The sequence below is a fragment of the Bombus vancouverensis genome, chromosome 11, assembly GCF_051014615.1.
Source record: "Bombus vancouverensis nearcticus chromosome 11, iyBomVanc1_principal, whole genome shotgun sequence".
NCBI lineage: Eukaryota > Metazoa > Arthropoda > Insecta > Hymenoptera > Apidae > Bombus > Bombus vancouverensis.
This window is the reverse complement of record NC_134921.1, coordinates 7,900,895-7,917,547: the sequence shown is the minus strand read 5'-3', so window position 1 is coordinate 7,917,547 and position 16,653 is coordinate 7,900,895. Positions and strand designations below refer to the sequence as shown.

The following is a 16,653-nucleotide window of genomic DNA, read 5'->3' as shown; positions in this document are numbered from 1 at the left end:
CAACACCGAATAAACACATGGCCGATAGATATTTATTTTTCTGCCTCGTGGTCGGCTTAAACCCGGACGAGATACGCGAATAAACAATCCGGACATATGTTTCTCTTCCACTTGTCGTGCACCTTTACATGCAATCGTTCGGTTCAATTATATAACCGATCATTTTATATTTCTATCTCCATCTTCCTCGCAACCGGATATCGTTCTGTACGTAACGCGACTTTGTACAAGATCCGAAGAATATCGCGATAAAACCCATTAATCCTTATGGTTCTCGGGGAAAAGACAGGCAGATACGCCACATCTACCGTCTGTCCCTAACCTTTGCACGATCGGAATAATTTAAGTCGAAGGTTACGGACCTTTGGGGAACGCGATCGATGATAGTTGGAGAGCCTCGAGGCGACGCGGCCACTCGCGGCGGAAATAGCAACGATGACGTACGTTTTTTTCTGCGTGAACAACGCATCGGTCGCTGTCGGGATCAACATTCCGCTTGAACGCTTGTATATGACGCTCTCGATGACGCCAACACTCCCACGCGATTTTCCAGGCATCCTCGAATGGTATTCGGATCGCGAAACAAACATCCTGCGCTTCACGAGTACAGAGAGGACGAATGAGAGAAAGAGAGAGAGAGAGAGAGAGAGAAACAGAGATAGAATACGTCCTTTCGAGCTCTGTTGTTTCGACTCGCCACAAATATTTACCAAATATCGATCCCCCTCCTACCATGTAACCCCTTCCTGTCCCCTTTTTCCGCTATCTCCGTCGCACAGAGAAGGGAGGAGGATACGCAAATTGCATTTGCGTTGACCGCCGCTACAGTCCCGACATCGTCGATATTTGTACTAGGTTGTGTATCGAGGCGGAGATTGGCGGATCGCCAATTAAAATCTGCGTACTCGTCCCCTGTTCGCAAGGCAAGAACGCTCTAGCCGAGTTGTTATAATCGTGGATTCGCTTACAAATTTATGAGTCATTTTTTTTCCTGTCTTCTCCTTACACGTGGTGAAAAGTTAAGTGAATCTTAAGTACGGCCAAATCGATTCTTTGCGATTCTGGGACGTTTATTCTGTCTATCGTTTCATTTATCTCATTTTAGTAAATGAACCTATTTTTATTAGAATTTGAAATCGCGCAGTTCTTTACGTGCGAAAACTACGCAAACTTGATATGGTTTCGTTAACTTCGTATGCTCTCTGTATATAATCGATCGAGTATCAGCAGTCACAATCACACGATTCTGGTTGTTGCACATATAATCTTTTCGCAATACAACACAAGACTTAGACTTCGTATTATGTCATCATACGTAATACCTATTAACACATAAACACGTTATCTCTTAATAAATAGTTAAACGATAAACTATTGGCAGTACGTATTCTTTATATAGGACACCAGATATGTAAGACGTGTTAACGATAAAGGAGTATTTATTCTCTATATTCCTCATTCTGAATTCCTCGTCATTCTATTACACTGTCAAAGAGGTAAATGTATCGAGGTGACAAACTTCATTCGCATCGTTGACGATCTTGAAGCTTTCTTTATTAAATTAGATAATAGAAATATCACTATATATACCATAATCATCTATTATAAGAATGTGAAAATATATCCAAATTACGAACAGTTTTGGCAATAGCTGAACGAGTTTTAAACGAAGGAATGAACAGAGCTTCAGAGGATTATTTCTGAATAATTTCCGAAGTTTGTGTTCTTCGATAAAGTCGTTAATGCACGAGATAGATGACATCAGGTTTGATTCATAGCTTTCAAAGCATCAAAAATGCAAGCGTTTATCGTGCGACGAACGTCCCCCCGCTTTGCTACCACTTTCTGGTGGACATATGTATTATGCAGATCGCTCGAATAACGGTACAGCAGTCGTATGTTGACTTCCACGGCTAGTAATAGATAGCGACGCGTTATTTTTAACGAAATTGCGAGCTGCCTTGGGATAATGTTAGCTTCCGTCTTTATACGCGAGGTCTATATAACGTTTTATTGATCCGTCAGCGTTACAAACACGTTCCGGATATTTACTGTCCGCAATTTCTTTCTCTTCGAAGGAGTTGGTCTATACACGAGCGTACGGGGCAAATGCTGGTTTACCTGACCATCGTTTCTTTAATGAATATTGACTTTAAAAATATTCCAGCACGTTTATACCAGACAGAAGACCGACCGAGCTAAGCAATCAAAAAATTTGATCCAACAGTCGTAAGCACAGTTGCATTCGGGGGATGGAAAGGGAAAATAATTGGACAAAAGGGTTGGCTAATTATCATAGAACCGAGGATTCTTTTTGTCGGATCGAAGGCAAACGTACGATACGGAGGCAAAGGTGACGACGAGCAACGGCGTAGATCGTTAAAATAATAAAGGTTGTTATTGAACCGGCGGCCATTCAGCGCAAAAATTTGAATTCCTCCCGGTCTGCATCTGTCGCTGCTCGGTTTGTGTGCCTTGCCTCCCTCGCTTTCCTTTTCGCCCGTTTCCTCGACGAACGTTCCGAGAACGAACCGTGCGTTCCCTTCAGCGCAATATCCGAGAGAACGGCTCGACATTATGCGAGCTATCGATACTGTACGCGGTTGCGGCTACGCTACGTCGTATTATTAAAGACGCTCCGCGAACAGGAAGGGGCCAAGCGAAAAGAGAAGAGAACAAAAAAAAAAGAAGAAAGAGGAAGAGAGATCAAGAACGATTCGAGAAGGCGAGAAGCAGAGTGGGAAGATGACGAGGGGATGGTATCGTGAGGTGGAAAACGGTGATTTCGACGATGCTGTTTTTTCTGTTTCCGTCGCGGCATGAATATTCCAGCACGCGCATCTGCATAGGTTCTCGTTCGAGAAAAAGGAGAACGGGGTGAAAGAATCAACCGGGTGGTGTGGGTTAAAATGGAAGAAGAGACAGAGGATAAAAAGGAAAAATGGAGAAGAGAAATATACGAGGAGAGAGCGAAGCTTTGAGGAGGTGGGTGGCGGGGGGGGGGTCTCAACGAAAAGTAAAACCGAAGGCTTGCCTTTCCACCGGTGACGTATTATGCGAGAATCGTGGGGTAGGGGGTTGGAGACGCGGGGTTGCGAAGGAGGTGGCAGAATGTGGGCGGCTGGAAAGGTGGATGGCGGAAGATGGAAGGCGAAGAGTGGCGGGGGAGGACGTCGTTTGGCAATCTTAGGGGGATTCCGTGGATACAATGGGATCTCAATACATCACCTCGCCTAACCCAACGCCCACCCCCGACCCCCACCAACCGCCCTGTACCCCTTGGTGTTCCTCCTCTCGTGCCACTTCCTCGAACCCCCGCGTGCGTCCCGTTTGCACCAGCACCAACGAGCTTCCCAGATGCCGTAATAGCTTAGGAGCCGGCGTAATAGCTGCCACTGCCTTCCTAGAGAGAGTTATAGTTCAACAACGCAGAAATGGAATCGCGAGAGGAAGCAGCAGCAGCGATAGCAAAGTGTGCGACAGAGAGAGAGAGAGAGAGAGAGAGAGAGAGAAATGGAGGATTGGAGAGACGAACTGCCAGGTGGAAGTGGTGTAAGTAGAACTATAGAGGAGAAGAGAAGAGGAGAGTTGCATGGAGACGGTGATGGAGCACACGAGAATTGTTATACAAAAGGACGAAGAGGGGACGAGCGAAGATATCGAGCCAAACGACAGAAGGATGCAATAACCACGACGAAGGACTAACGATTACGGAGACGCGGAATGTCGCGTACGGAACGATGCATCGCTTATTGTAATATTTTCGAAACGAGAAGAGCTTTCAGAGGAAGGAAAGGAACCAAATTTCACGATGAAATTGGGTCGTAGGACCTTGACTCAGCTTTTAATTCAATCGTGCAAAATTAAATGGAACGGTTAATCTAATAGTCTATTCTGTTAGCGTCAGTTCCTTTCTATGACTTCTCGTTCAATTATTGTAAATAGAATGAATTGTAACTTCTTCGAATAAAATTCTTAATTTTCTTCGAATATATGGAAACGATAGCTTGCGTTCAACATTCGGAAGAGGTATATTATACGTTCCCCAAAAAAAATTGGCTACAATGACGATACAAAGAGAACGACAAGGAACGAGGATTAACGACAGTGCCGATGTAAAAAATAAATTCAAACGGTATTTATCTTTTATAAATTTTTTACCAGTTCGCTAGAATACGCAGAGTGCTATATTAAATCAATTGTCATACGGAAGAACGTGCACTTCACTGTCGAAGAGGAAACCGTAATCGAAGCGTTTCGAGAGCTAGCCACAGCAGCGAGCGAGATGGAGAATAATTAATAGCAGGGACACCGTGTGTAACGAGATATAAGTATTACTCGGAGCGAATCGCGCGGATCTCCGGCTGGTTCCGTGTTTGGAAACCTCCGAGTACTTCAAATACGTTTATCGAGCTTCAATTCCACCTTTCTATCTCCTAATACGGATGGATCGTAACGCGATATTCGTTCCCCTGAAACGATTTATTTTATACCCTGGTCCAGACGTCCGCGTTACATCGTCCTATACTTTATGTCCGTTCCAATGATCCGTAATATATAAATCTAATTGACGTACATACACAGTACCGGTTTTTGCATTCAAATTCCTTACGATCCTTAGAATTTTCTATTCCGAAGAAATTGTGAAAGCCGTAGAAAAGAATAAACGAAAGAAGAAATCAGCATTCCTCGCGAAGTAAAATTACGCGCGTCGAACATCCCCCTGCGAAAATTTGTTCGAAGACAAGGTCTATAGATGGTGGAGACGAACGAATGGAGAATATGGCAAAATCGTTGGAGTTCGATATCGTGCGATCACGTCCGCGTGCTCGCGCCATTTCTGTTTACCGTGCATCTAGCACGGATGCATTACGTGATGCTGAATACCGTAATCCTGCATTCCAGTCGCGAGCATCCTGCAAGGCAGAAAGAATCCCGTTTTGCGCCCCAGTCTGTCCTGTTCACCCCCCCCCCAGTTTCCTCCCTACATGCCATCGCTACCTTGCCAGCTCGTGCCACCCTTCTCCGTCTCACAGCGTCGTCGTGTCTTCTCCCTCCAACCTCGTCCGCCCCCTGTACACCGAAAACGTAGAAGGTGCATATTCAGGAGAGTAGCTCGTGGAAACTTCGGGACGTTGACACCAGAAGCTGGATTCTGGATGGTTGGGTTGGACACAACCCGTCCGTTAACATAGTACCCCCTATGCGAAATTGGTAGGGGGTAGGTGGTACAGCCTGTAAGAGCAAGGCGAAGGGAGCGAGAGAGAAAGAGAGAGAGAGAGAGAGAGGGAGAGAGAGAGAGGAGAAAGGTAGAAAAGCAAGGCAAGGGGATGTGTCCCAGCTAGACGTTCCACGGGTGGAAGGCAGAAAATTCTTGGTCGACCGTCGTTAGACGAAGAGGGCCGTTATTACGTCGACCTCGTCGTCCTCCTCGTCGTTGTCGTCGTCGTCGTCGTCGTCGTGGCTGTCGACGTCGACGTCGTGCAGTTGTAGGCCACGTCGCCCCGTGGAAAAGGCGTGGCAACGTCGCGTTCGCGCACCTTTGCACCTGGTGCGCCGGGGAAGACACGCCTCCGTGGAATTCCTCTCTCTGGTCCGCCTACACGCCCGTTCCTCTCGTTCTCCATCTCTGTCACTCTGTTCGCATCCCTCTGCCTCTCTCGCTTCAACTCGTCCTGGCTCACTCGTCCATCCGTTCTCCACTCCTCCGTTCGTCTCGCTCGTCGAGGCTAAGAGAGGAGATCTCGCCGATCTCTATTCTCTTCTCTACCTCCCCCTCTACTCGCGCCAACGTCACCGCTACTGCCATCCTCTCTTTCCTCTATCCACTACTTCTGGAGTTCCACCACCAGTTCTATCTTCCGTAGCAGGGAGAACCAAGCTCCTCCACCACCACCGCCACCCACTACTACCATCGTATCAACTCCACCGCCACCACCGTCGTCTCCTCCTGGACTACTCCGCCGCCACTATCCTGCTTTAAAATCGTTTCGGCTAAATGCATGTGTGTTTCGTACGTATGTACGTACGTAGACGAAAATCCGCCGGTGGCTGAGACGCATGCTCGTACAGAGTAGCGTAAAGGATACAACACGAGGCAACCGGAGTATGCGTTCTATTCACACACACGTTCAAATGCGCGCGCAATACTCGCCTCCGCTCTGCCAGCTAGCAGTGCCATCCGCCCACTCGGTATTCACGCCGTTCCACGTGACCCCCCTTAAACCGTGCTTGTGCCCCTTCTACCAGCCAAGCTTTCGGGGGAAGGAAAGGAAAAAAGATAGAGGAAAAAAAATAGGGGGCGAAGCGGAGAGTTCGAGTAGAGGAGAGATGCTCGCAAGCGGGCGCGATTACCGCAGACTCGCGGAATCCCTTTCCGCTCCCCCTCCCTCAACCCCTCTCGTGGAACTTCCTTTTTTTCACCTCTCTCTCCTTGAGATGCGAACTACCGTCGGGACGTTACCGCGTACGCGTCTACCTAGCGGGAGAGCGGCAGGGGAAGGACGTACGTATTGATCAGGGCCAAGTAATGTCTGGAGATGCAGTCGGAATTACTTTGGGTCATTTGATTTCTATGCCCTGTCACGACGAGTCGATGGAAACCGAATTCATCCCCTTCAGCCTGTTCAGATTAAGTGCACGATTAAATGCACGTGTTTCGAGTTTCTCCATGGAGGGATATTCGCGAGACGCTCGATCGTCCTTGTAGTTAGATTCAAAGGGAAAACTTTTCGAAAAATGAGGAGTCACTCGTTTGGGTAAATGATCAGTCTGATACTGATTAGCCGCATTTCCTTTGTTCGTCGATTCCAACTTTTGTTATATATTGTCCGATGTAGCGAAGAAAAGAAGTCTACCCTGCGGACCAGGGGGGAGGAGTAACGAGCACAGGCGAAGGAAATCGAAACTCTGCGGGAACGTTAAAGAAGTCATGTATGTACACGAACGAATGGGGAAGAGGCGAAGATAAAAGGGGATTTTCTCCCTTGATACGTCTCAGTGGAGGAAGGAGAAATCACGTTTGCGGGCTACGCGACTCGGACATCCCTTATCCCGAAGTCTGACATTCGTAACGAGCGGTCGGTAGGACAAAAATTACCGGCAGAACGTAAAATCAAAAACTATGTTTCTTTTACAACCCTGCGGAATAATGCATGTCGTAAAGCAGTTTCCTACGACCGAATCGAACCGCTATGCTTCCGCCAGCGACGGAGTTCAACGTGAAGGGACGCGCGATGCAGATTTAATTAAAACTCGTAGACCGGACATAGAATGAAAAAAATAGAGCAAGTTCATCGTCTTCTCGTGTATCGATCCCAGAAATTTAACGCGGACCTAAATTCCAACTAGCCCGGAAAGAATCGACAAAAGCTCTTCTCTATTCCAGTTAATTATCGCGCTGCGCGATCGAAAAGCGAAGTTCCGTCCTTGGAGAAACTAAAAGTCCAAGGACGAAAATTCAAACAACGCGGCGGTTATTAAATTAAAGATAACGCGATACCGGCACACGCGAGCGTGCTTAAAAACTTGGTGCCCTTTTCGCGCTCCTCGAGATGGAAATCGCAAGCTGCGAATACTCGAGCGTGAGATCACGCCTGTTGGTAATTATTTACCGAGTCTCGAGCCTCTCCTTCATTAAGACACTAATTACCGGCGTGCATACGCGTGCATGTAAGAAGTTGGAGCATATATAGAGAGAATCAGCTACTGTTCTGCTAGCTCGTACCTACGAACTTCCGACGTTGTAGCCCTTTCTTGCCGAGTACAGCGATATGGTGGAAACGTTCGCACGATCCAGACATCTATTTACAAGGTTGCACGTCTCGGTTACGTTGGCATACCTAATTCGACTTGACTCGCTTCCTTGGATTTCGTCGCTCGTTAATATCCGATCGAGGGAGAGATCAACCCCTATTATCAACGTTTGCAGCATTTTACAGCATATGCCATCACTTTCTACGTAAATAGAAAAATAAATCGGAATCACAAGATACAATTTTCCTATGCGACGGAATTCTGTCCTCCTTAGTTTGTATTATGTTCGTTTGTAAAGTTTATAGCGTTTCTGAGAATTAATGTAATCTTCTTCTACTATGTATTCAACGGAATCGAGAAAAAATGAAAAGATTTTCGAAGAATATTTATTCAATAAAATTTTGATCCTATGGAAATGGATTTCCTTTTATTTCGTTTAAATTTTCCAAACACATACTAGATTGACCTGTTTGAAAAGACACGATAAAAGATTCTTTGAAGTTTGATGAAAAAAATCAACCAATTTCCACGTGATATATCGCGAAGGGTCAAGCAATAAAACAGGTTGAAAAGAGGTGTGTCGAGCAACAGCACGTGGTGTTTCGCGGCAGAGGCTGCGTTTCCCACGCGTGGGGGATGACAGGGGTGTACACGGTCGGCCGATCAGTGGGTAGAGGGGTTGTTTAGAGTGAGCGAAAGAGAGGAAGACAGACGGTAAAAGGGAGGAGGAGAGAGGCGTTGAGGAGGGGTTGAAAGCACGTGGTGCTGGCGACGCGCGCCTCTCCAGCTACGGCTGGCTGTATATCTATCGAGCTTTCCACCCCCAGCATCCCCCCCACTTGTTGTGCTTTACCGTGTTGTGTTGCTATGTTGCCTTGTGTATCGAGAAAGTTCAACGCCGGCTAGACGATGTTTCCCATCCAACACCGGCCGTCAGAATCAACAGGCTTCTCTCCTCTCCGAAAGTCGCTCGCCTCTCCTTCCCCTTTTCTCTCTCCTCGAAAGGAAGGATCGAAGAACGAAACTTTTTCAACAAGATTAAAATTTCATGATACGTACAACGTGCAAGTCAGGGGAATAGAATTTTGATCGGGACGAGAAAAAACTGGCCACGACAAATCTCATTTCGAGATTTACCAACGTGGCCAACTTTCTTTTGATTACGTCGGGGACGTTGCTTCGGGAGATCCAATATTTCTTTTTTTCTCCATATTACCCCTTCTTTTTTCGAGAAACTATCGTATTATCGGTAAGTAATTTTGGAAATTTCCTCCGAGGTAGAAGAATTAGATGAGACGTCTATTTTATGAAAACTAGTTGGCTTTTGGAGAGAATCGAGAGAGAAGAGAATTAGAAACGAAACTTTTCGTTTGCTAAATTCGCGAGACTCCAACGGTACCCAGTTTCCTCGACGACGTCTGCCGATCTTCGACCAGCAACTTCGTTGATTATCGAAAGGGTAACGTACAGCGATGCCGAGTTCTTCAAGGGGATGTATGATTATTGAACGCCCGTTCTCGGTCGAATTTTAAGGGCGGCAACCCTAAAGGGAATATTCCCGCCCTTCATTTCCTACCGTTTGTTCCAAACTTTTAATTTCGACATCAATCCCAAAAGCTTATATTGCAATAACTTTCAATTTACATTTCAGAATCAATCGCTTAGGCCACGTGTGTTTTCTGAAATAACAATCATTGTGTATATTCATACGTAACAATGGAAGATAGAATGTTTAATGTATTCGAGATGTGTTCAGATGTCGACGAAGCAATTTTCGAAACATTCGAAAATGTAGTCCACCATCTCGCGGTAAATGACAGATTCGGGGATACGAGTGACTACCCCGAAGGAAACATCCCCCGAGATCTTTAACTCCGTAGTCCTTCAGGAGCTGGCGGGTTACTTGGTATGCAAGAAGTATAGCCATTCATCTCCCGATCTCCGGCAAAGGCCCGACCTCCGGATATAAATTAGCTTTTGTTTAGCATTCAATGCAAGCCGCCTTTTCCACTGGCCATGCCCTTGCTTTTGGCTGATCCACGGTTAGACAGCCACCTGCTCGAACCACCCTTGGCAATACGATGCAATTAATGTAGCCACTGGCTGCCTCTAGGTCGAGCCAATTAAACATTTGCGACTGCTATGAAAAGGAATCGCCCCCGACGTTAAAAGGGAATTAAATTCCCGAAGGTATCGGGATCGGAATTCGACGTAAAAATTTCCGTTTGCTACATCGTCGAGTACGTAAAAACGAAGGAAATGGAAAAAGAATTTAGTTATCGATATGTTGAACAACTTTCTACTTCCGACAGAATCGCTTCGTTGGAGGATTTTGAAATTTATTTAAATCCACACACTTTTCACGGCAATCTGTATTTCCGTGGCAAAGTCAGGAAACTCTAGAGTGGCGAATAATGAAACGTGCGAGCCGAACGGCTGAAAAATCCTGCGAGATAAGCGAGGAGACCGTAGAAACGTCGAGTACGTGAGGTACATTGTCCGTCGCCGAATCTAGGAGGTTTAATCTATCATTACGCGGCGGAGAAGGAACAACCGTCGGGGGCGAAAAGCCGCGGTAACTAGCAGGGAATAATTAATAAATGCGAGGATGCATTAGTATGCGTGGTGTAGGATGAGTTCGTGCGGGCCGTGAAGTCGAATGAACGCGGACGCGAAACTGTGTTTGAGGAAGGAGCGGAGAGTCGCAGGAATTATAAAATAATAAAGAGAAAATTACGTAATGTGAGGATCAGATGAGAATTAGAGGACAATGAAGACGGGGTAAACCAGCGCCGTCTAACGGGCTAGACCACCTAAAGGGGTGGGGAGGGGGTAAAAAATAGGGAAGGGGAGAGGCGAGCAAAGGGATGGGAAACGGAGGTCGAGGACCAGACGTCTTAATGTCTGCATCGTCGAGAACGCGTCCCTTGCGCATGACTATCTCTCCGTGAGCTTACATCTTTCCGATAAGAAGCTCCGCTTCTACGAATAAACTCGACCATTTCTAAATTCTTGTACTGCCACGGACTTTAAATTAATAACGTTACGCAAACATATACGTAATGGAAGCAATCTACGAGGACAGGATTTTTCCATTTGAAAGATCAATGGAATCTTTGAGATTTCATTAAAGAAGCGGTAGCTGGAGGGAATCGCACGAAATTTATCGGACACGTAGGAGGCGTGATCTCGTTCGCCTCGCCGCTAATCGGGCTTCCTAATTAGTAGTCAGGCGACGTATACCCGGCTGCGACTTTGTAAATGGTAACAATGTTATGTAATTAGGTAAAAAGTTCTGTAATCAAGAAGTAGATCTTCTCAGGCAAGACTCTCTCTCTCTCTCTTTCTCTCTTTTCGCCTCGAACCAGCCCGCCCCTCTCATTCGTATTAAAATAGTCCCGCTAGGAAAGCGTGCGTTGTGCCTTGCATATCTTAAAACCCAGGGGTTGCGAGGGAAGAGACAGGAGCTAAGATCCGCCACCCCCATCCGGTTCTGATTTTTCTCGCGATTCATATTGCCCACGGACGAAAGAGCGCTGCGGATTACGTTTCGAAGGAGATCGTAGCGTTTCAACCCCCTTTTAAATTTCATCGATATTTCCACGCGCCGAAAAAAAGGAAAAAAAAGAAACATTTCCCATCTACCCCTTGGTTGGTGAGTGTACGTGGCGAGCGGTTTATAATACCGTCGCGAAATTCACCGAGTTCTAATCGCGTCTGCCGATCGGTCGCGATAAATTCAACCGCCTTTAATTATTTCGCAAGGCGCAGAGAACCAGCGCGGCCAGTTTATTCGAGCGGTTACGATGTTTAATGAAACAGGATCGAACGAGCCGGCCAGGTATAACGTTTGCACGTGCACGATCGACATTAGTCTTCCTGATATCATCGTATCGGGCGAGAATCATTCGCGAAGTCAACGAAACCAGCCGAAACTGTTGACGTCAGTCTTTCCAACGACAACGTACGTTTGTATAGAGTCACCGATGATCTCATTGTCCCGTACTCACATACGTAAGCGAACTAGCCTGCGAACGTTTTTCGCGCGTGTATCGTGGAATCGGGCTGTGTTCCTGGCAACCTATGCGCGTTTGTTGGCTTCTTAGAAAGCGACGAATACGTGTTCCAAGTCGCATGCATAATATCTCTTCTACGGGCATCCTCTTCCCGCGCCTAGGCGAATCATCGCTCGTCCTTGTGGAAAACGTTGTTTAACTTTTCCTTTATCGAACACGGAAACATTGTAACGTTACGTTAGAACAGCAAACGTGGTAAAAGAAGCAGAAGAATGGCAGAGATTTAGAACGAGTAATGCGGAATGTATTGAAACGATAGTCTTTTTGTACGCGTGCCAATACACGGTGGAATTTAGGTTCCTCCATCTATATTAGTAGTTCTACCCATATTTCGAATTACCTACAATTATTTAAATTAGAATCATTTTTCACTTAACTGAGAATCATTCGAATTCTCAAAATTGCACTGTCGCAAATCTATAAAGTTTCTATAGAAAAACGTGAATTAGTCGTTTCGATTATCCTGGTAATTCTGGTGTAAAATATATGGAACGAGGCAACATCGATTTCCAAAATGTAGAACAATCTTTTATACGTCTCGCTATAGTATCTTCGTTTCGACGCATTTTAAACGAAAGGTAAACACGATACCTATGATTTTTTCGAAGTTCGCATGAAAAGTTCTCGATGAAATTGGTACGTTCGAACGTAGAAATAGAAGACAAATTGTAAGTGATCGCGATGCAAAAGCGATCTTAAGCGTCTTACATGATTGCGTGCAGCAAGGATACGTACGATATTCGTGGCAGTGTATCGGCACACTGACACGCCGAAACGAAACGATTTCAATAAACATGCTTGACGCACACGTACGTGCAAAGTGGCACGAATGGTTTTTTCCTAGAGCCAGCTACGTGCGTGGGCGGCATCGACTTTGCTTCCCTATCGCACGTAAAAGCCAAGATAAACGTTATTTATTTTTTTTTCTCTTAACTGTGTGTATACCAACTGTAAACTCGTGTGGGTGTGATTCGCACGTTGTGTCGTGCGCATAAGCATCGGTGAATGAAGACGTTGTATCGCAATAAGACGATACGGTTACTATTCGATAAAATTAAATCCAACGATACTTGAACGCGGATATTGGCGCCCGGATCGTCGATGTAAATCGCTGGTAAAATACGACGAAGCTGGTTACATTAACCACGTTGGCAATTGCGTGTTACGTTCGTTCCTCGTTGCTTCGTATCGCGTACGATTTAGATTGCACGTCACTCTCCGTTTATTTAACTTTACCAGCACGCGCATTATTTGCGTTACAATACAACGTTTACGTCACGGCCCCCCTCCCGCCCCTCCGCCCTGGCATTTCGTGAAAATGTGCATTCTTTTAAATAACGATATATCAAGTTGCCGTTTGGCTCGAGTACATGGGTAAATAAACCGTCTAAACGATCCAATCGCGTCGTAATGCAAGTTTCACGCGCATCGTAGCGATTACGTACGCAATTCTATTCTTTCCTTCGTGCAAGACAAACGATTCATTGTTCCTTTGTAAGAGGCGATTACGTGAAATATAAAATCGAAAGTACTGGCGCTGCCAAGTCTCGATTTGACTAAATCATTCAATTGTATATCCCCAATTGGCGACGATTGGTACGAGGGATCAAGATCGAGAGGCAAATCGGCGAAGAAAGGAAAAAAGGAGAAATTACTTCGGGCGCGTAAAGTTTTCCCTAAATCGTAGGACACGTTTCGCTCGTTAAGGGTCGTCGACGGATAAGTAACGACGGCGCCGGGCGTCGGCGGAGTGGTCGGTCGAGAGAGTAACAGCAGGAATGGATGGGACGCGAGTTAGATGGTAGAGGACGCGGTAGCAGGCTGGAATTAAATAAAAATAAAACGCGAGATAATAACGTTAGCGAAGGAACCGAGAGCCCAAGACAAATAGCCGAGGGAAAACAAAGCGTATTATAAATACCGGGTGACAGGACGAGTTGGTGCGGCAGAGCGAGTAGCGCGAGCGAGTAAGAGGGTGGTTTTCAACAGGACCGAGGCGGCCAGAAGAAGGAAAAATGGGAGGGGGCGGGGGGTTGGTTGGTGGTTGGCAACGACGACGACGACAACGACGACGACGACGACGACGACGACGACGACGATGACGACGACTACGAGAGGACGGTAGTGACCGTGTCGTGTCCTGCGAAAAAGAGAGAAGAAAACGCTCGGAGAAAAGCAGCGAACGATGCCCCTCTAGCATTTTTGCTACCTGCGGACACAATGAGTGGCCGGATTTCTTTTTCCGTGGTCGTTACTCACCCTCCCACCGAGGGATAGTATTCTTATCCAAGCCGGAATTACAAATTTCAGACACCGAGCCCTTGTGTCGGACAGGATTCTGACTGCGCGTTATATTCTCCTCCAAAGTGGCTTTGCTTCGCGCGCTCTTCTTTTACAATTACCCTATCTACCCTCTCTACCCTTTTCCTATTTTATTCACTCTCTTTTCCCTCTTTTCTTCCTCTCTTTTCTCCGCGTTCCTCCCTTTTCGTTCTTCATTTATTTTTTGGCGTTCGGACAGAAAACGGACGAAATACGTATGTATTGTGGATTACTCACACTGGGACGAGCGTGGCCGCGCGGATTCAGCTGCCAAGGAACCGTCGATGGTTGGAACTGTTCCTTTCCCCACGAACCGTTATCGAACGGATTCTCACCGATGTGTCCCTGCAAGAGAAACGTACGATTAGCATCAGCATTGTTTTAGATCCTCCAGAAACCTGTTCTTTCAAACTTCCAATCAGTCACTCCTTGATTCTCACCGAAGAAAATCAGAAAAAATTAGAAGAAGTTACATGGATCGAAGAGAAACTCGGTGGAATAAAATCACGCGACTCGACTTCTTTTTTTGGTAGAACGAGTCTCATTAACACGAAGAAGCAACTTCGCTCTCCGACAATTTCGCGGGAAAATATTTATTCCTCTCGCGGTATTTTCCTCTGGAGAGGCAAGCGAGCGAAGCCCTCTCGCGAAGAAAAGAGACATCGATCTCCGGGAGTTCGCAGTTTCAAAAGTTTTTTTCCTCGATGCTCCTCCACGCAGCGCCGAGCTTATTTTTGTAATATATTCCGCACCCTCCGCCGCCCTTTCTCGACTTTGCACCCCGTAAGCCTTATTTTTCTTTTAACTTTATTTCTAACCTAGAATCCCGCGACTGCGAGAGGTGGCACGCGCATAAATCAGCCGGTATAATGAGAACACTTCGTCTTCGGCCGGCTCGCCCTCTCGCTCGCAGACGCATCCCTTACGGGCCGCCTATTATATCATTCTTTACTTCGCCTGTGGATTTCTGCCTGCCGCGATTATATTAATATTCGTTCGCACGACTCGGGACTTTGCCCTCGATCTCGTCTGCCATCCACGCGATTTCGATGCGTCCATCACCAAGGGTGGTTTTCCTACCCCTCTCAAAAAATTTCTGTTCGTTCGATTGCTCGATTCCTATGAAATTTTTGGCCTTGTTTTGTAAGATTGATATTTCGCGCATACGCACAGAAAGCAGTCGAACATTTGTACGCGTTATACGAAAGATATTGAAATTCCATTAGCGCTGTTATGAGACTCGACTACCATGCTTATATTTGGCGCGTAAAATTTAAGTAAAACCGGCGTGCCCCACCGGTGGACCACATCTTTTTACCATCAGGTGGCGTGTGTTTCACGCTATATACGTTTCTAATTTTAATTTATAAAAATGCAATTTAACGAAAACTGGAATAAAAGTCAAATATTATTGAAGAAGGTACGAACGAAAAATCGCGCCAGCGTGTTAAATGATTCTTACTTGACGCATTTTAGCGTTGGCATTATTTTCTTTTCTCAAGAATGAAAAATAGATCGATGGGTATCCATCTCCATAGCACAGTGTCGATAAAAATTAAAGTAATTTCAGAAGGTACTAAGTTGAATTGTCATTTCCGTTCAACGAATAAACAAACTTTCGTTACAACGGTCCGACTGTTTTAATAGTCAGAGCCTATTTTAATGATTCGTTAGCATGGAAGAACGAATGAAGACCGAGTATCGCAATTAGCTGTATTGAATCAGAGGAATTCCAGCATAATCAAAGATCCGTGGAATTAATCGTCGTTCCTATTACGTCCGATCGAAGAGGCTACAAATCAACGACTTGGCACGATTATTTTCTCACGAACTGTTAGGACGAATCGTCTAACAATCGGCGAGAGCTAGTCGTTCTGCCGTTTTATTCGACCGTGCAAAGAACTTGTTCCATAAGCGGCAAGGTACAAGGTAGAAATAAACAGTGGCGGTGGAAAATAATGAACCGGATAGCATATATAAATACCCCAGCGGCTATTGAAGTACATTGTGCGCTTCATTTGCATGAGGCAGCCGCGTTCTCGACGCGCAGCTGGACATACACGCGACAAAAGAAACGCGCAAACAAAACACGCAACGCGGCCACATCGTCGTGTGCCACGCAGTGGCCTAACGTTCCGCGTTCCACCTTCTCGACCGACGGTGCGTCCGATGCCATCCGGTATCAAAGCGAAACAATGTGTCCCTACACTCCCTTGGCTTGTAACTTATGCACACTTTCAGTCGTCGTGTTCGTTGTTCGTTCGTCTTCGTCGTTCCTGTCTGTCCCACATACCTTGTTTTCGATACAAAGTATGCTGGATGCAATTAGCTTGAACGCGATTCACGACGAGAATTTGTTGCCACGTGGACAGATGGATGGATTAACGAGCGACGAGCGTGAGAGAAGCGCATAAGTTGCCCGATTTCGACGATGCGTTGATAGCGTGCACGTTGGCGGAGCGTGATGTACGATAAGCGAGCAGCATCGAGCGATCGACTT

General features: G+C 46.1%; 1 protein-coding gene across 15 annotated transcripts in view; it reads right to left on the bottom strand.

Annotated features, from left to right (window-relative positions):
• FoxP (forkhead box transcription factor P) overlaps nt 1-16,653 on the bottom strand; it is a 216,703-nt gene that overhangs the window by 110,393 nt on the left and 89,657 nt on the right. For all 15 annotated transcript variants that reach the window (XM_033327033.2, XM_033327035.2, XM_033327036.2 and 12 more), the window contains one exon: nt 14,391-14,498. In XM_033327033.2, coding sequence (XP_033182924.1) covers nt 14,391-14,498 — 108 coding nt within the window. The remainder of the gene's footprint in view (nt 1-14,390; nt 14,499-16,653) is intronic.